At 37.4% G+C, this 21492-nt stretch overlaps 1 protein-coding gene across 1 annotated transcript in view; it reads right to left on the bottom strand.

The window, feature by feature from the left end:
* Positions 1-21492, bottom strand: part of COL28A1 (collagen type XXVIII alpha 1 chain) — a gene marked incomplete at its 5' end in the record, with an annotated part of 146241 nt that overhangs the window by 61385 nt on the left and 63364 nt on the right. Inside the window, 7 exon segments of the mRNA XM_082632228.1 lie at positions 4167-4235; positions 4493-4561; positions 8013-8081; positions 8704-8772; positions 11481-11552; positions 14015-14083; positions 14836-14907. Coding sequence (XP_082488354.1) covers positions 4167-4235; positions 4493-4561; positions 8013-8081; positions 8704-8772; positions 11481-11552; positions 14015-14083; positions 14836-14907 — 489 coding nt within the window.

Genomic DNA, 21492 nt, shown 5'->3' with positions numbered 1-21492 from the left:
CTCTGATGGGGGCTGAAAGAGCTGGGAGAGGTGCCTGGCAAGATGCTCCTGCCCTTCTGGAGCTCAGGAGAGCCACTCCTTGTAGTTCTCTTCCAGGAGGCCAAGAGTAAATTCTCACCCTCAGAGATGTCAGTGAATCAGCCCTGGGGTGATTCACTAGCCTATGGGGGTGAAACTACAGAAGCAAAGAATTATCTGGGCTTGTCAAAGGGAGATGAGATTTATATAATGAGGGTCCCCAAATCACAAAGGGTCCTTCTCATCTTTCTGGGTCCAGGAGAGAAATGGTAGCAGTGTTAGGTAGAATCTTTGAGCTTGCCCTCCCCATCATCCAGCAGACAATTTGGGTCTAGGGTTCAGGGAACTGGATGAGCACTTCCAACTTAGCAAAAAACCCCTGAATTGTCAGTTCCTCTTTCTGGCATGTTTCCAAAGTAGATTTTAGGGACTTCCCTGGTGGTCCAGTGGTTAAGACTCCACGCTTCCCCTGCAGGAGGCATGGGTTGCATCCCTGGTCAGGGAACTAAGATCCCGCATGCCCTGCGGTGTGGCAAAAAAACTAAAAAAAAAAAAAAGTAGATTTTAAAACTGTATCTACTATCTCCTTAGAAATTGTAGTTTTTACAAGAATTTTAGAAATCTCTCAGAAGCCCTTGTCAAAATTTGGATTACATTCATTCAAGGGAAGTGTATAGAGAAGTACTGTAACCACTGATGTCATAATGGAATTCTTCCACTTGGAAAAAAGCCATGGAGTGCCACAAGGGTGCAAGATGTCAGGGACTGTTTTTTATATGTTTTGAAACATAGAAGCTTTGATTCGAATGTCTGTGTCAAATGCTAAACACATGTGACCTTAACTAAATATCGCAAAACCCACCATAAATTAATCGTCAACCTTAACGGTTTCCTCATTTCAAAACACATTTGTTTTGTAAGTTAATGCCCTAAGGCCAATATTTTAAGGTGACAACACAGAATTTAAATAAGAAACATGTCTGATTATATGTCTATACAATTACACACACATGTGTGTGCATGCACACAAACCGACACATTTCCATGCACTTACGATTTCTCTGCCATTTTAAGAAAAAATGGAAGGAGGGGAATTTTGCATACATTTGAGTCCTGTGCTTTTGCTACCATTGGCAACCTTAGGTTTTTTGAGAGTCTCACCTCCACTTTACCAAACCAAAAGGACAAAGTTAAGTGGAATTAGACTTTTCCAAATATTTCCCTTTCTTTACCAGCTTCTGTTGGGCTGTGTGTGCTTGTGTGTGTGTCCAAAAGTTTTCTTCAGGAAAAAAAAATGAAAAAGGGCCCATAAAGTCTCTAAGCCTTCTATAAAGGAAGAGAGGTGATTTTGAAAGTTATTAAAAGCTGGTGTTTGCTTTTAGAATTTCCTTTATTTTTCAAGTTCATGATCCACAGGTTCTTTGATTCTAAGACTAGCTTGCACTCTTGACATCTCCTTCCAGGGCTAGAGAGGGCCAGGGTAATGCATTTTCCCAGCATCCACAGGAAGGGGCGACAGAAGGAGAAGGCAGCGGGATGGAGGCAGGTCCTCACTTGTGTTCCCATCTCCCCTCAGTAGACGTGAGCTGGAGGCTACTGCTTCCACTCAGCCTCCTGTGTGAGTTAGCAGAGGGAATATGAGTTTCACTTAAGGCATCTTCTGACAACATGCTGACTGTTAACAAAAACAGAAAATAGGCAGGATAAAATTTTGAAAGAACATTTTATTTTTCCTGTGATTTTTCCCCTTAAAATGTGTATGAAAAAAATACAAGGGACTTTTAGAGGGAAATGATAAATGAACTCATTTAGTAAATGTTTAGTCTGCATGTTAAATAACCTGACATGGTGGAACATGCACAAGAGTCGATTTTTTTTTTTTTTTTTTTCCAATACGTGGGCCTCTCACCACTGTGACCTCTCCCGTTGCAGAGCACAGGCTCCGGACGCGCAGGCTCAGCGGCCATGGCTCACGGGCCCAGCCACTCCGCGGCATGGGGGATTTTCCCGGACCGGGGCACGAACCTGTGTCCCCTGCATCGGTAGGTGAACTCTCAGCCACTGCGCCACCAGGGAAGCCCACAAGAGTCAAATTTTTAAGTGCTCACTATCTGTGCTTAAGTGCCTGTCTTTATTATTACTGCTAAATGTAAAGCAGTAACGCGATGGTATAATTTAATATAATACAATGTATACTTATATAAAATATTTATAATAATCTACTCTGTGGAAATGTAAATGGTTACATGCTTCCATTGGAATACAAATGCATTCCAGTATATTTAACACCTGCCTTATTTTGAATAGGAATAAGCTTCTAGTTCCATAACTAAAGGAATGTTTAGTGTAAAAACAAAAGTCTTTACCAGTGTTTTGCTCAGCAGAAAGTAATGCGGTTTACATATTGAAGTTCCTCTTTCTATTTTTAAATTTTAACATTTTGACAGACACTTTGCCTTAAAGATAAAAGAATATTTCAGTACCCAAATTCAAATGAGGATCAGATTCAGTCCTGAGTCAGACAAGCCAGAACCTTGACAAAAGCACCTAAGCGTCTGTCCTCAGCACAGCCTACTCAGCACTTTTAGACACGTCTCCCTGACCTTCCTGATTACCCTAACACACAGAGATGGGCAGCAATCAAGATCCCCTTTAGAGATGAATTGAGTGCGATGGGCCTCCAGTCTTTCATTCTACCTGGGAGAGGCCAAAAGGGTACTTGCCCCACTGTACAGAAGCAGTGTCAAGGTGTCAACACTCCCAAGTGCTGGGGCAGAGGCCAAAAACTCAAGACAAAATGTTGACATTAGGCACTTACAACCTCTTTCTCTAATGACCTGAAAGCATTTGAAAAACTAAGTGAGTAGGTATATTTCTAAGGAGAATTTCACTCTGTAGGGTAACACTGATTATTCATTTTCCATTCATTCAACATGTTATAGAGTTCCTACTGGGTAGCACATCTAGTTCTGGTCCAAGAAGTTAGTACGACAAAGAGCCGGCCTGCAGGAATATTTATACTCTTGTGAAGTATGCAGAGCAGTAAATAAGCAAGATGATTTCAGAAATGCTGCATGCTATGGAGGAAACACACTGGGGGACGTGACGGTGATGGGGGTGGGGAGAGAGGATTGCCTTTTGTATGGCGGACAGGGAGGCAAGATTTGAGACCTGAAGAAGGAGCTATCCTGACAAAGCCAAGGTCTGGAAGCAGGAGTGAGCTGAAGGAGGGCAGGCCAGTGTGGCTAGAGGTGGGCAGCAAGGGAGCAAGGGGCGGGAGCAGCAGCCAAGTTGTGAAGGGCCCCGGAGGCCATGGAAAGTGCTTGGAGTTTGTTCTCTGTATAAAGAGAAGCCATTAGAGAGTTTTTTTGAGAAGGAAAGGGATGTGATCTGATTTATGGTTTTAAAAGATCAATTTGCCTGCTAGGTAATAGAAGGGCAGAGGTGGAAGAGGGAAGACCAGTGAAGAGGTTTGAAGAGCCCAGGTGAGAGATAATGGTGGGCTGCCTGATGGAAGCAGCAGGAGAAAAGCAGCCAGAAGCAAGATACATTTTGAAGGTAGAACTGATGGGATTTACCATAGGCCTACACGGGGAGGGAAGAGAGGGAAAGGAAGGACCAAGAATGACTCAGGTATCATGGCATGAGCAAAGGGTGCTTGGTAGAACCATTTCCAGGCTTATGGAGTGAAAATCAAAGGCTTTATTTTGGATGTTAGGTTAGAGTTGTCTGTGAGAAATCTAAGAGGAGATGTATGGTAAGAAACTAGACGTGTGAAAGCAGGGCTTAGAGGAGGGAAGATAGAAACTTGGAGGCCATCAGTGTGCAGATAGTGGTTAAAACCATGATATTGAATGAGAGCACTTAGGCAGGGGCATGGCCAGAGAGGGGAGGGATCTGAACCAAAGTCTGTTCTTAGTACAGGAAGACAAGGCAGCAAAGGAATGTGAGAGTTGCTACCAAAAACCATAAAGTTAATCTACATGTTCAAGTGAGTACAAGGCCCAGGAAGTCCATAGATGAGGAAAAGTAACTTGATCAATTCTGTAGATGCTTCTCCTCTTCTATCATGTCTGATAAAGATTTTCACCTTTACCAAACTAAAGGTACATTTTTAAAAGCTACCATTACCTACTTTAAAGTCTTACCTTTGCTCCAGTGTCTCCCTCTCTATGTAAACCCCTTGGTCCAGGGGGTCCTGGTAATCCTCCAGGGCCCTGAGATGACATAATAAGGGAGAGAGGGAGCAACCTTGGAGCAACCTTGTTGTGTGCAGTGTTCAGGAAGGGAGGAAGGAAAGGAAAGGAAGGAGGGAGAAAGAAAAAAGAAAAGAAAAGAAAAGGGAGGAAGGGAGAAAGAGAGGGAGGAAAGGAGAGAGGGAGGAATGAAAGGAAAGGAAGGAAAGGGAAGGGAAAGGAAAGGAGGAAAAGAGGGAGAGAGGAAGGAAGGAAATAAAAGCAATGTCCACACTTACAGCCACACCAGGATAGCTGTCACCTTTGAGTCCTGGAGTGCCCACTGGTCCCCGAAGGCCTTGGGCACCCTGGGTAAATTCCAACACCAGGAGATATCATAAGACTAAACTGTGAAACACCTGGCAAAACTTAAGCACAAAACCAACTCAACATGCCAAAGGTGGATTTGATAAGTGCAAAGGAATGGTTTGAAAAATTTTAGAAGGAAATATGGTAACTCCTTATCTCCTCATAAGTCTTACCCATGGAATCAGTGTAGAGAATATATATGAACCATTACAAAGTCCTCTATGGGAAACACACTTCATGGGCATTAGAAAAAGGCTAGTTGCTGATATTTTAATTTTAAAAATTACCTATTTTTAATGCATCATAAATCAGGAAGTATAAAATGAGAAAATTTAGTAAGCATCATGTGAGAAGAATAGAGAAGAATATGTAGTAAAGGTTTAAGTATAAAATAAGATACTGTAGGTTACCTATTATTATGTTACATCTATTATCTTCCTCAATGGGGCCCAAATTAGGTGAGGAATAAATAAGCTCAAATAAAAATTAAAAACAGATTAATTTTTAAAAAACACTTTATAAAAGAATAGGACATAGAGTTTGTGGTTCATATCCTGAGACCTAGGAAAAAGTTATAAATACTGCTTTACCGTGATGACCTTGGGCATCAAAAACTTTTAGTAGCAACTACTGACCTCTTATATAGAGGATAGGGAAGGAGAATTGTTGCCATTTGAACATTAGAGTTCTCTGTACAAATAGAACTTGGAGAAATTTCTGGCTACATTAAAATGGAGAAAAAGAGGAAAACTCTTACCAGAGAAGATTTATTAATTGTAAGTCTACTACACTTATATTTAAAACATTTCTATTTATACCACATTCCGTTCTGTTGCTGTGATAACTCTTATAATGGCCCTTGTCAATACACGTCAGTTATTTTGATAAAGAGCTGTTCATGTTTTTAAATATTTATGTTTTTCCACATTAGGAGAAAACTCTACTAATAGACCTTTGTTTTCCAAGATTGGAAGAAGTATCAGGATTCTTAATATTTGTATTATATGCAAGCAAACACTGAAATCAAAGTGCCATTATTCCAAGCCAAAGTGTTGTCCAAAATCTAACTCCCCAAAACTGCTCCTGATTCTACTCCTGTGAATGAATGATAGGGAAAAAAAGTTATTTAAGCAATTTAAGCAACAAGAATGTTAAATTGATTTTGAAAATCATGAATGCAATAGCTGTCATTTCCCGTTAAAACAAAGAGACTGGCTTTATGTGGTTAACGTTCTTAAGAACGATCTTCAGTAAACATGTGGCCACTTATAAACACTTAAGGTACTATTTATCATCAACAAAAACCCAAGGTGATCTCTTAAAGTTGTATGACAGAGAAAAAACAAATTGTTCTGGAGAGGTGAATTTTGGTGTATTCCCCACTAAGGAACTGGTCGCTTCTCAGAAGCAATTTATTATCCTATTCCAATTATGTTCAAGGTTAAAATGCTAAATATTTTCTATGGGACAGGTCCTAAAATAAGATGCCCATTTCTCTGCATGCTTACATAAGGAGCAGGCCAGCAACAAAACAAAGCAGTAACTGCTCCCTGGTTAAGTTGAAAGAAAAAAAATTGGTAACAAAATTCACTTTCAGTTTTCATTTCTAAGTTCCAAGCCTATAACAAATTATCAGCATCTGTTATTTTTTATCCTCTGGCATCCAGAGTGGGGGGAAAGCCATTGAAACATTCATAGTTTTTGAACATTTTTTTTCCTGGGGATCTTTGTCCTCTCTCCTACAAAAATTTCAGTTAGCTTGTTACTTCTAATGCTAATGGGGGTGGGGAAAGGGCAGTGTTCTTGCTCAGATTTTTATTTTGGATGCCTCACAGTATTTCTATGGATGGAATTTTGCCACTTGGTCTTTCTGCACTGGATTTAAGAAAATGTCTTGCAGAGTGATTCACTTTGAAGTGTCTCTCTCATTCAACAGAAATTAGGGTAGAAATCTTAATCAGGTGTTTCGAAATGGGCTTTCAGAAAAATCTGGGAGGTCCCTGAAGTGATACACAAAACTGAATTTAACATGCCAAAACTTTTATCAAACATTTAACCCTCCAAGAGCTTAAAAACCAATGCATTAGGGAGAATGGCAGAAAGAGTATCATTAGAGGCCAAGGGGTTAGAAAATTGATTGAAGAGGCAAATAACTTTAAATACTATCACCAACGATGCCTAATAATGATCAGTAGAAAACAGGTGGAGCTTTTAAACCCCGGCTGCACATTTAATTAGATTTTATTTCTATTGTAAAGAATAGTATAAGTAGAGAGAAGTAACTTTTAAATCACGGACCTAGGAATACACAGATTCATGAAGTTATCAAACAATATGAAAAATGTCACCCAAATGTTCTTGATTGAGGTCATATCTGTAGTTTTAGCATTAGGAAATTTGGAATTTTTTCCTTGAGTCATACATAACTTGGTTTTCCATAGAATATTTACATATCTTGGGTTCCTGTGTGCCTCAGAGTCTGGGCAGTAGGATGACCATCTTGTTCTCGTTTGCCCAGGACATTCTCTGTTTTAGCTTGAAAATGCCACATCCCGGAAACCTCTTCTGTCTCAAATAAGCCAGATCATCACCCTAGGAAGGAGGACTCTTAAAGTGATTAAGAACAGCAGAGGTCAGGATCTTACCTCATCCTTCAAAAAGAACCACTCCAACTTATGTCAGTATATAATAGGTTTTGCATTATATTTCAAAGATGGTTCTAAGTTTTCTTTTTTGAAGTTTGAAAATCACTGACGTTAGTACTTGAACCCTTTCATCTAGAAGAGACAATCTGATAAACTAAAGCCAGCTTCAAAGCTACATAACAACATGCTACTAATTTAATAAGTGCTGATTATGAAGCCCTAAAGCCTGTTCTCATAAACAGGGATGTGCTTGTTGACATTTGGAATGTAGAATTTTGCTTGATGCTGGGTTTTATGTGAGGAGGGAAATGGTACTTTGTTGCCATGGGAAAAAAGTGTTGATTACTAAAAGCTGTCTTCTCCTATAATAATTTGCATTTTCATTTGAAATAACTCTGAATGATGGACAACAAAGCAGGGAAATCTGATTCAGTAAAGTTTCCAAACATGAACTTTTTGGACAATGTTTTATAGAAGAGATACATTGGCCATTATTATGTAAATGTAGGAGGCTAGAGGCCATATAATCTCATATGAAAGATATTACAAAAAGCATTTTCAATCAACTGTTTAGTCAGCAAATATTTTACCAGAGGAGCTATCCTCCCCCACATTTATGAAAAATAAATGATCTGCTAGCTTGATTTTTTTAAAAGGGAATAGTGTATTCTTACATTTCAGTTCATCAACGTAGAGACTTCAAGTAGAACAATCACAATCATCAACTTATGATGCATTAAATCTACTTTCACTTCTCTCACATACAGGAAAAAAACAACAATGAAAGAACATGAAAAAAGGATACCTTTGGTGCTTGAATAGCAATTCCAGGTTCTCCTTTAAATTCAGGAAACCCAGGTCCTCCTGTATCTCCCTGTACATTTCAAATAATGTTCACAGTTTCAGGCTTTAGATTTTATGAGAAACCATAATGGCACAGAGCAAAAAAGCCATTGGCCAATTATAAAGGGCTTAATCTATTAGAATCAGATCCTGAGAAAGTACATCTTCTAATGTATTTGAGGGGAGTTTCGAATCTTAAGCAAATAAAAACTGTCAGTAAAGACTACTAAGCTGTTCAGAGAAAGGCCACTGAAATAATAGGTGGCTCTCTAGACTCAAATATTTAGACTGTGAAAACGTCCAGGAATTGCTCTTACATCTGAGTGGATTTCTTTTCTGCCAGACTTTCTGATTAGCAGATTATTCTGAACAAATGCAATAAATTCTTACATGCTTTAGGGTCTAGGATTTAAGGGCGGTAGTTCAAGGTAAAGTGACAAGTTCAAGACCAGGAGCAAGAAATCTGGTTTCTAATCTTAAATTTGCTGCTGGCCTTTCATCTGCTTAATTGTGAAATATCAGGGTTGAGCTATATAATATCTTTGGGTTCTTCCAAAACTGAAATTCTAGTTCACTGGTTTCATGAATCTTTTCCCCACTCCAACTGCCAAAGACCCAAGTAAAAGAAAAAAACTATTCCCAAGAATGCATACCTTTGGCCCAGGTGGTCCAGGAATTGATGTTCCAGCCATCCCAAAAGGGCTCATAATCCCTGGATCACCCTAAAAAAAGAGCAGAATACTCATTACATGTCAAACAAGGAAACCATATACAGGAATTATATTAAAAAATATAAAAATGTATTTCTAGCATTTTAAAGTATTGTGACCTGTTTCACAGACCAATGTGAAAATATTTGAGCATCTTTGTTAAACCACTACTAAAGTTATTGATGGTTAAAATTTCACTCCCTTTAATAAATGCATTCAGTTAATTGCTGAGTAATAGGAAATTTCTCTCGTGCATCCTTTTCTTAGTTAATAAAAATCATGCAATTCGTGGTGATTCACTTTTGTGTTTGTGTGCCAGGAAGCTTAGAGGGAAATATTTGTTCCATTATAACAAATACCTTTAGTGTAAGTTTTTGAGTACACTTGGTAGGTAAATAATGTTCCTTCTAGTTTATAACTTTTTCCTTTGTTATTTTATTTTATGGTCCACAGTATATCAGTCTTCCATTGTGTGGTATCTCACTCCCTTATTAAAAGTAGAGAGTTTATGTTTTAAAAAAATGAAATTTTGAACAGGAAAATTAAAATATTTCTCTGTTTTTTGTTTTATTTTTTTGTCTCAGTATGAGTCTCAGTAAAGACTCAGTCTGGAACAACAAGCAATGTCTCTGTCCTACCTGGTTCTAGATCAGTGATTTTCAAATTTTAGGAAACAGAGAAATCATTAGAGAAATCTGGTAAAATATAGGGTCCAGGGTTTCAGGCCTGGAGATTTTATTTCAATAGGTCTAGGGGCTGGGCCCAGGAATATGAATATTTATGAGGCACCTCTGGTGATTCTGATATAAGTACCACTACAGCACTTTAAAACACTGTGCAAAGCAATTGTCTTTGTTTTTTTAACTTATTTTATTGAATATGTTTGATTTATAATGTTGCGTTAATTTCTACTGTACCGCACCTATATAACAATCATTTAAAAATGGTTTTCACATTTTTGAATGATTGTTAGATAGGTGCCCACATAATATCCTCAATTTTGCTTCTTGGCCCAAAAAGCCTAAAATATTTGCTCACTGTACCTTTACCAAAACATTGGCCTCCTCCTGCCTTACAAAATTGACTATTTGGTCCTCTTGCTTCCTCCAGGAGGAACTCTATCAATCAGACTCACTGGTGATGACTCCTGCCCTAAGCCACCTCCATCTTCACAGCTGAGGCCTCCCACTGTGCTGATTCCATAATACGACCAACAGGCTGAGCACACTGGCCGCTGGGGCCAAGTGATGCCGAGGTCTGTATGTGCCAGTCCTTAATTCCAAACCTGTGTGGCAATGGCACAGGACATGACCAGGGTTCTGGCAACAGATAACCACCCTATTCAATCCCATGGCAAAGGGATAAAACATTAACCTGTTAAAATATCACTAAAACCAGATGAAGCAAAATTATGCTTCTAGATTTAATCTATTCTTCTTTTTTTAAGAGAAGCCAATTACTTTTAAATACAAAATTGTATACATAGAAAGTATGCAATTCTTTTAAAGACCCTTATTTATGTGTATGTTTTGAAATATGGCAATTCTTTATCAGAAAAATCTTCCTTTCAAAACACAGAAAAATATTCACGTTGAGTCAGCGTAACTAAGACATAGAGTAATCACATTTGTTAATACTAAACCAACACATTTCCTATATAATGGCTTTTCTCATCATGTGCTCCTTGAACTACCTGCAGCAGAAGATACTTATTTAGGAAATGCAGATTCTTGGGACCCACCCACATGCTAAATCCAGATCTCTAGGCATGGCACCAAGAAACAGGGGTTTGTAACAAGCTCCCAGGCAATACTGATGATACGGAAGTTTAAGAATTACTGGTCTATAGGGGATGACTTTTTTTTTGTACCTGCTCATATCTTGCTGGTACCCTTTTTTTTTTTAGTTGTTCTTTAATAGTCTGGTCCTTGAACAGACTCCCTGTTTCTTTCTTACAATTAGCGTCTTCCTAGAGCCCTGAGCACATCCAGATGACCTCAATATTCTCTCCTGCTTAGTCAGGACACGTATCTAACTTCTTGCTTCACAATTTCCTTACTTCTTCCTCAGCACCCTGTCTCGGGCAGTTTATCAGGACATATATGCCCTACTTTCCATTTCACATACTGGTTTTTTCCTCTCTGAATAACTCCATGTACTGAACACTTACGATGTGCCAGGAACCATGCTGAGTTATTTATTCACTCTTTTAGGTCTTCACAACAACCCTGTGAGATAGATACTATTACTCTTTTCCTTCTATGATTGAAGTTGACTGGCCCCCAAAAGTTCCAGGCTGGGGCAGGACGAGAACCCCACTCTCCTGCCTTCTGAAGCACTGCTCTTCATCCTTTACTGCATTGCCGCCCAGTCTGGGACTTTTTTGTTCTTATTCCGCAAAACAAGATGATAGAGAATTGATACCTTCTATGGTCCTAACTTTATCCCAACTACTGAATATTTTGCTGTTACTAGAGAGGACTGACACACAGCTTCTCTCCTAGCAGAATAAATATTTCTATGAAGACCACATGTTTTATGCAATCTCTTTATTCCATTCTATTATGGTCTGAAATAGTGTGGTTTCTAAAGCCTTTTTCATGTTGGGGGGCTTTTGTTTTGTATTTGTTGAAAGGAAAACAGTGGAAATCTAATATTCCATTAAAACCAGGCACAATTACAATCTCCCCAAAGCGTAAATGAGAATATAAGAAACATACCTTTGGTCCTTCTGGCCCTGGAAATCCCCTCTGTCCTTGATTTCCTTTGCTCCCTTTCTTTCCTCCATCACCCTGATGAAAATTATAATAAAAATATAGTTGTTCTATTAACAGACCCTCCTTAATGTTATATCATGGCCAGATTCTCAATGAATACCTACTTTAAAGTGATGTTCCCCAAGCCCAGCTCAGCTGCACAGGGTTTGTCGATGTTCCTGAGCAGATTGGATGACTTCAGAATTGTTCAGTCTTCATTTATTCAGTATGATTTAGTATTTTCTAAACTCTATGTTCAGTATCTTCCTTTGGGGCCTTTGATTTGACTTTACAGTTTTTTTGCCCCCTTGGTCTATTAACAGATGATTTTCAGACAGTCAGTTTCAGAAAAGAAATGATTTGTCATGCTGTTTTTCAGCTTCTGTGCTATTTCAGTTTTAAAACAAAAAATAAGACATTTAAAAAATCCAGCCTTGTTTCTTCCTCAGTGGAGAGTCTAGTTCTTTCTCCCAAAGGAGGCCAATAATTCAACTGGTAGAAAGATGAGTGAGCATTAACCTGGTGCAGAGCTAGAAATTGCCTAGTGTTCCCCAGCAGGATTGTGTACACAAATGCTACCTCCAAAGAATTGTATTACCTTCAGCCAGAAGCCTCAGAGAATTTCAGAACTATCCTTACACTAGGGTTCAACTGCAAGGCACCATACCTAAGTTTGTGCCTAGCTCAGCAAAAGAACTCCTTGGGGTTTGTAGCCGAGGCCATTCAATATATATGACATAAATGACTATACCACAGTTTTCCAGTTTTCAAACCTAAGCATGCATCAGAATCACCTGGAGATTGCTGGGCCCACATCCAGAGTTTCTGATTTAATAGGTCTGGATTGGGGTCCAACAATTTACATTTCTGACAGCAGCATCAGGTGCTGCTGTTCCAGGGACTGCACCTTGAGAACCACTGGACTATACCAAGGTCATCGGCAATGCAGACACTTCACTAAGAAGAAAAGGTGACCTGTAGAATCCACAGGCATGCAAAGAACTCCCTAATATGCATACTAATCGAGAGTAGTGACACAGGTAATTAAAAAAAAACCTGTTGAATGTCCACATATTGAATATAACTTATTGTATCATTATTAATGCCAACAGAAATGAGATCTACCCACAACTATTTATTTTCTCCCATTAACTACCAAATTGAACTTATTGACCTAAATCATCCCAGAAGCCAACAGTAAGAATCCAACTATTATTACAAAGTGCCAACACTGAACCATAACATACCTTGGATATGTAACATATTCCTACCACTCTTCTCCAATAGCCTTCCGTAAGCCCCGAATCACCTTAAAGCCACAGATCCAGTCAGTGCATATTCTTCTTGCTCTGCTGGTCTATTTGACACCACCCATTGCTTTCCTCTTGAAACCCTTTCTCCTTGGTTTCTCTAACATGGTACTACTATGCATTCTGCCTATCTTCATGCTGTTTTGAATGCTCTTGCTCCAGCTACTGTAAAATGTGGGATTCAAACCTTAGCTCTCTTTCTCAGAGCTATCATTCATTCCCACAGCTTCAGTTATAAGTCCAAGGGTCTGTTTTCCAAAAGTATATTCAAGAAAATGTTAGTTCTCATGAATGTTAATAGGCAATTATTTCTAAAAGTATTTTTTGCATCATGCTGAAAAGGGATTCTCTGTTCATCTTTTTACTCCCTGCTTCCCATCCCACCAAAAATAGATCTCAGAGTCTGGTTAGTCAATTATTTAAAATGTTTGAAATTCTACAAATATATTTCAGTTTTTCACATTTAAGGTAAACAACTCAATTTTAGCCATTATTTTCACAAGACATAGACATCTAAGCTATCAATTACTATTTTAATAGAATTATAAACAGAACACTAATGAGTATATGGATTTTATTTTTACTTTACTCATATATAATTCTTCAGAATCTTTATATGGTCATTGATGACCGCACATAAGAAATGCAGGAACATCTGACACCTTAGAGGCTATAGATAATGTCACTAATGGTCTTATTGATGAATTTGGATATTCTCATCTTGACATATAAAGATGATATTCAACTAGCATTTCTACAATGTATAAAATAAATATATTCCATGTTGTGAAAGTACCACTTAATAAGGTTATATTTCTTATTACTCTGTGAGATTATATAAATATTTGAAAAAAATTTATGGACTTTGACATCTCACTGATGTATCTCAAGTCTTCTTTTCCCTTACTATGTGTTTTTTAAATGTCAATTTGGCTGTTTATTAAGAAAATGTGTTGAACTCTTCCTCTAAGCTGGGACTTAATGGCAGATGGTAGGAAAATGAAAATGAATAATACGTACTTGCTGCCTTACAAAAGTTCAAAAGCTGGTATCCATAATTTTAAGCCAGAAGTAAACACCTCTGACATAGCAAGAATAACATCAAATTTCTCCTAAGATGGCTGCTTCGTATCAGGACCAGAACTCAGGCAGTCTGTTTCCCTTCCCCTACCACTGTCAATTCCATACCTTGAGGCCAGGTTGTCCTTTTCCAGGTGGTCCTTCAGGGCCTCTTGCTTCTGGAAGCCCCACTTCTCCCTAGAGAAAATGGCACTGATGTCTTAGCTGACCCTCCATAGACAGTATGTACACACCCACCTTGTCTCTTCTTACAGCCAGCAGTCTCTGCTGCAATCCTCCAATACAGACCAGACCTTCACTCTAGTCTCAAAATTAAGTTGGAAGTTTACCAACTTGAATAAATTCATATCAAACTCCAGTTTAGCTCAGAGCAGCTGAAATACCATGAAAAATTCCAATTTCCCAGCCAATTGCCAAAGCAATAAGCTCACTTTCTTTTGGCTCTTCATTCAGATTTGGTGGTTTGTTTTTTTAAAAAACAAGAAAGACCTTCAGCCTTTCCATCTGCTGTTTTCCACTACTTATATTGAAAAATGAGTATTTCAAATGTCAACTCAAAATACTTCAGGAAATCTTTATAGTAGCCTTACTTCCTGAATGCATTTACAGACTCTCCTTTTGGAGGGGGGAAAAAAGTGTTTTTCTGTAAGTTTAAATAAAAGTGCTTTCTAGGAATCCCAAAGGGACTAGGTCACTGTAGGATACCGTGGCCAAAATACCAGAGAGAAGGCAGAGGGTGTCAGATACTACTCAGGCTTTGAATTGGCGCTCTTTTATCTGAACTAAGAGAAAAAGGAAATTGAATTGTGGGATTTTTTTTTTCTTGAAAAGACTAAGTTTGTCTTGAATGGTTTAATTTGAGCTTCTGCAGGACCAAGATACAGTGTGATTCAGTAGTTTTACACCAATAATATGAAAAGCAGTGTTACCTTCTTCCCTGTAGCTCCTTTTTCTCCCGGTACTCCTGGCTGTCCTGGGAGCCCTGTTGAGCCTGGCTCCCCCTGGTGGATGAGCAAAGATTTTTATTTCCCAGAAGTTCATATTTATCATGGAACTCCCCTTTAAGGTACTCGAAATTGGTTACATCTTGTAATACCTGAGAAAAGCCTATGATCAGGGACATCTGAATAGTAATTAATAGTCATTAAACTATTTGGCCTTGGGCAAGTTCCTTAACCTCTCTGGGTCTCACTTTTGGGTTATGTTATTTGTTATGGGTTAAATTGTGACCAGCCCCCTCCCCCAAAAGATACGTTGAAGTCTTAACCCTTGGCACCTGTGAATGGACCTTATTTTGTAATCAAGTTAAGATGTAATCAACTTAAGATGAGGTAACTAAGGTGGATCCTAATCTAATGTGAGTGGTGTCCTTATAAGAGGAAAACATAATGTGAAGACAGGCACATATGGAGGACCCCACGTGAAAACAGAAGCCAAGACTAGAGTGATATAGCTGCAAGCCAAGGAATTCCAAGGATTGGCCACCACCAGAGGCTGAGAGGCAAGGAAAGATTCCCTGTAGGTTTTGGAGGAAGTATGGCCCTGCAGACACCTTGATTTTTTACTTCTAGCCTCCAGAACTGTGAGACAATAAATTTCTATTATGTTAAGCCACAGTTTGTGGTAATTAGTGATAGCAATCCTGAAAAAAAACTAATATAAAAATGAAATGAAACCATTGGGACCCAAACATTGCTTCCAAGTCTAATATTCAATAATTCTACTCACTTTCTAGTTAATTTGTGATTAAGAACAAGTCCTTTAAAATGTTCAGAGAAAACACATGCTACTTTCAAACAGTATACAAGTGTCCTTACTGCATTTATTAAGAGGAAAATATGTTGAAAATAATTGAAAGTCATTTCAGCTAAATTATAAAAACTAGTGGAAAAAAAGCACAGTGAACCTAAAAATAAATAGAAGGATATAATAAAGATGACAGCAGAAAATAATAAACTTGCAAGCAAAAAGCAAGAAGAGTAACAAAATTAAAAGGTAATACTTAAAAATACGAAGAAAATAAACTTCTAACAGTAATGATTAATATTAAAAAAGAAAAGTCATAAAAAACAGTATTAGGAATGAAAGGTGAATATAATTATATACATAGTAACATTTTTTTTGATCATAGAAAATTTCTGTGACAATTTCAAATATATTAGAAACATTAATAAATGGATAATCTTCAAGAAAAATATAAATTACATAAATGACATAAGGAATGAACAAATTAAATAAACCAACCATTAAATAAATTGAATCAGTGATTGCAAGTCTGGAACTTCCTCTCCCTCCCAGATCACACACTTAGTTTTACAGTCAAAACTTACCAAATTTTTAAACATCTGAAGAAGAGATATTCCCTCTCTTATACAAATAGTTCTGAAAAATAGAAAAAGAGGGAAGTCTACCCAATTTATTTTATGAGGCTAATAAAACTTTGATTTAAAAAGTCATACAACAAGATAAGAAAACAAAATCACAGACCAGTCTACCTAAGAAAAAGGATGCAACTTAAGGTTCTCGTCAAAATGGAGCAGTAGGGACTAGAGTTAATTTCCCACCTGAGGCAACTAAAAAAGCAGACAAAATATATGAAACAATGACTTTCAAGACATTAGACACTAAGTAATGAAGGATAATAATTCCTGAGAGAGGGGAAACAAAATAGGTGAAAATTACAATTTCCCAAGTTTACTGTTTGGGTAAAGTTCCCAGGCCATGGTGCAGGGAGAGAGAACCCAGGGAAAGTTCAGAAGTCTTTCTAATTTAAGGAGACAGAGATAGGAGTCTGGGTAAGCCAAGGTATCAAAAATTCACACAATAGATTACCAGAGAGGAAGGAGTGCCATGGCGAGAACTATGAAGATCTGATGCATATCCACCTTGAGTATTTAGGTGAATACTGTTCAGCACAAAGTGAAGAAACTACCCAAGGCCAAGAAAACAACCAGTTTAAAGGATCAGAGAGAACTGACAGCAGGAGAGATACAGTGCCTGCTCCCAGTGGCAAGAAAGAAAACTTCACAGTGCTGAGGGCATAGATTAGAGTTCTAAAAAGGGTCATGCCTCAGTAGTGGGGAAAAATTAACCCCAGACTAAATGCTGCTTTTGTCCCACCTAATAAAGCTTAAAAGCAAGACCAGAAGGCTCAAACTGTTTTCAAGTAGTATAGAAGCATCTAAGAACAAAGCTCAAAAATATTTATAGGAATACAAAACTATCTAACACCTAAAAAGGTAAAATTCACAATGTTTGACAGCTAATCAAAAATGATCAGGGATTAAAGAAAGCTGCAAAAACCTGACACAGAAAATGACACAGTTGATAGAATTCGCATATAAGAACATCAAAACAGTTACTATACTGCATTCCATGTGTTCAAGAAACTAAAGGAAAGTTAAAACTTGTTAAATAGAGATACGAAAGATATAGAAGGACATAAATTGAACTGCTAGAGTTGAAAATTGCAAAGTATGAGATAAAAATACACTGGATAGAATTAAAAGCAGATTAGACATCACAGAAGAAAAGATAAACAATCTGGAAGATATAGCAATAGACTCTATTCAAAATGAAACACACAGAGAAAAGAGACTGAATAAGAATAAGCAGAGCATCTGTGAACTGTGAGAAAACTCCAAGCATTTAAATTTAAGTGAGAATTTCCTGGGTGAAGGCTGAGGGTGGGAAATATTTCAAGCTATGCTAACCTAATATTTTCAAAATTTGATGAAATCAGTAACTCATAGATCCGAGAAGATCAATGAAACCCAAACACAAGAAATATGAAGAAAACTGAACTAAGGCACATTATAATCACATGGCTCAAAACCAGTGATAGAGAGAAAAATCTCAAAAGTAGCCAGAGAAAAGACATTATGTAGTGAAACAAATGTATAGATCACAGCAGATTTCTCATCAGAAATAGTGTGAGAAGACAGGGGACCAACATCATGAAAGAACTGGAAAAAAAAAAAAGAGCCATTAATCTAGAATTCCATACTCAGTGAAAATGTAGACAGAATGCAGACTCTTTTGGAAACCAATTTGGCAGTTTCTTGAAAAGCTAAATACTTATTGTATGACCCAGCCATTTCACTCCTAGGTATTTACTCAAGAAAAATGTAAAACATATGTCTATACAAAGATGTGTACATAAATGTTCATAAGAGCTTTATCTATAATATTCAAAAGCTGGAGAAAACCAAAATTTCCATTAACAGATGAATAGATGAACAAATTGTGGTATATCCATACAATGGAATTCTATTTAGCAATAAATAATAACAAACTATTCATACATGTTAAACATAGATTTCAGGGACTTCCCTGGTAGTTAAGAATCCACCTGCCAATGCAGGGGACACGGGCTTGAGCCCTGGTCCGGGAAGATCCCACATGCCGTGGAGCAACTAAGCCCGTGCACCACAACAACTGAGCCTGCGCTCTAGAGCCCACGAGCCGCAACTACTAAGCCCACGCACCACAACTACTGAAGCCCACGCACCTAGATCCCATGCTCCACAGCAAGAGAAGCCACTGCAATGAGAAGCCTGCACACCGCAACGAAGAGTAGCCCCCACTCATGGCAACTAGAGAAAGCCCACACGCAGCAATGAAGACCCAATGCGGCCATAAATAAATAAATAAATTTATATTAAAAAAAAAACCTACAGCAAATGTCACACTTAAAAGTGAAATTTTAGGAGCATTTCCTCTGAAGTCACTTCCTTTAAACGTTGCACTGGAGACCCTAGCAGTGTAAAATGATAAAAAGTGAATAAGAAAAAGAACTAAAAAGGAAGAGGCAAAACTGTTTTTATTTTCAGACAGTATGCTTATGTACACAGGGAGTAGAAAAGCAAGGGACTTTACAAACAATTAGAAATAAGAGATTTTATCAGCTGGCTGGATACAAAAATCAATATACCAAAACAAAACAAGACAATAACAATAACAAAACAATACTTTTGCTATACACCTGTTATAGTTAATTGGAAGGTACAGAAAAAAAACAACTCACAATTGCAAAAATTTCTCCAAGGTACCTTTTTAACTAAAAAAGTAGAAGATTTTTTTTTTTTTTTTTCTTTTTGCGGTATGCGGGCCTCTCACTGTTGTGGCCTCTCCCGTTGCGGAGCACAGGCTCCGGATGCGCAGGCCCAGCGGCCATGGCTCACGGGCCCAGCCGCTCCGCGGCATATGGGATCCTCCCAGACCGGGGCACGAACCCGTATCCCCTGCATCGGCAGGCGGACTCTCAACCACTGCGCCACCAGGGAGGCCCCAAGTAGAAGATCTTTATGGATAAAATGACAAATATTTTCCTAAAAAAGGTAGAGAGCTTTACTCTGTGGTTTGAAAGACTCAATATTTAATCCAGATTCAATGCAATTTCAAAAACTCCAACAGGATATTTGTCAAATTTGACAAGCCAATTCTAAAATATATATGTTAGAATTAAGAATAACCAGGGAAGAAGATGAGAGTATTTTCTCTGTGGATGATAAAACATTATAAATCTATCATAATCAAGACAGAGAGGTAATAGCACTGAGAGATATAAATAGACAAATGGAGCAGAATAGAGAACTCAGGCACCGATCCTCACAAATATAGAAACTTGATATATGACATAGGAGGTATTACAAATCAGTGTGGCAAAGATGGGCTACTTAATAACTGATGCTGGGATATTTGGTTATCCATATGGGGAAAAAATAGACTCCCTACATTGCCCTATCCACAAAAATAAATTCCAAGTGTTTAAAGACCTAAATTTTAAAAAGTAAAACACCAAATTTTTCAGAAGAAAATACGTAAGAATATATTATGACTTTGGAGTCAAGAAATGTTTTTAAATAATATTCCAAAAGCCCAAACCATAAAGGGATAGAAACACATCAAAATCTAAAACTTCTATTGTATATGCTGAAAAGTACTCTAAGTGAAAAAGACAAGCCATAGCCTAAGAGATTTGCAACCCAAATAACAAAGGACTATTATCCAGATATATAAAGAACTATTAATTAATAAGAAAGGAACACCCAACATCAAAAACAAAAAAAAATCAGTATCTACAGGAATTTACAAAAGAGAAAAACTGAGGTCCATTAAGCACACAAAAACTGTTCAGTTATCAAGGAATAAAAACTGAACCAATGAGATGTATTTTTACATGCTTCATATTGGCAAGAATGTAGAGAAAAGAGCAGTTTCACCTGTTGCTGGAAGGAGGGTAATCTGGTCCAAACATTTTACCCATTGTTTATTTTGGGCAGGATTTTCACAGTATCAAAATTGAAAACTTGCATACTCTGTGATCATCCAATCCTGCTAATGAGAGAAACTTGTATCCTTACAAAAGAGGAAACCCAGAGAATGTTTATGGCAGCATTGTTGGCAAATGCACAAAATGGAAAGCAATTTAAATGAGGTATTCTCATACAATATAGTATCATAAAATAATTAAACTGAATGGATTAAAGGCATATAAAAACACAAATAACTAAGGCTGAGTATAAATATATTGCAGAATGATATATTATGTAAAGTTCAAGAATACAAAAAAAGCAATATATGGCTTATGCATAAAAACATGGGAAAATTATAAAAAACTTCAAAAGAATGATAAACACCAAATCCATGATAATGATTACATCTGGGGAGGGAAGGGAGGGCAATAGGATTGGGCAGCACAGGCAGAGGCCTTCAGCTATATCTGTAATGCTTCTTTTAAAAAAATTCTAGAATACATGTGGCAAAATGTTGATATTTGATAAAGCTGGGTTGTGGAATACATGGGTGTTCTTTGTTATTCTCTATAGTAGTGAGTATATTTTAAGTATTTCATTTTTTAAAATGAGAGAAGCTTAAGATTATATATCCATCTAGTGCAAGACCGGGATTTGAACTTAGGTAGTCTAACTGCCTAGTAGCCTTGTTACTCTATATGGCCTCTCTGAAATTGGTATTAGATGACATAATATGTATATATACATATATACATACTATAGACATGTATAGACATAAATATAGTATATATATGTATATACACACATATATGTACTTAGCATATTTAGCACAGCACATTTTGTGACACATCAAAATCATTCAATAAATGGCAGCTATGATCACTCTATTAGTATATTTTGTGTCTCTTGCAATTATATGTTTATATATATGTAAAATGTATATTTGTTTTAGACCTGTGTCTTACATATTCTTCTAATACCCAAATTCTCATAAGGATCATGTCAATGACAGCAGAACAATGATGAATTTTAATGCTCAGCATAGCTTGCCAGATTCTATATGCCTTCAGGATGAGTTATAGAAATTGTGAAGGGTAAAATAAGGATTCATTTATTTATTCAACAGCACTTATTGAGTACCTATTTTGTCCCCCAAACTGAGGATTCAGTAACAAAGAAAAAAAGGAAACAAAATCCCTGCCCCAGTGGCGTAGCACTGTCCAATAGAATATAAAGCAAGCCATATATGTAATTATATTATTAACAGCCACATTTACAACATTAGAAGAAACAGATAAGTACAATTCTAATAATATATTTTACTTACTC

This window comes from Mesoplodon mirus, assembly GCF_964341445.2.
Source record: "Mesoplodon mirus genome assembly, chromosome: 9".
In the NCBI taxonomy this organism is placed as follows: Eukaryota; Metazoa; Chordata; class Mammalia; order Artiodactyla; family Ziphiidae; genus Mesoplodon; species Mesoplodon mirus.
Note: the sequence above shows the minus strand (reverse complement) of the source record. Positions and strands in the feature narration are given on the sequence as shown.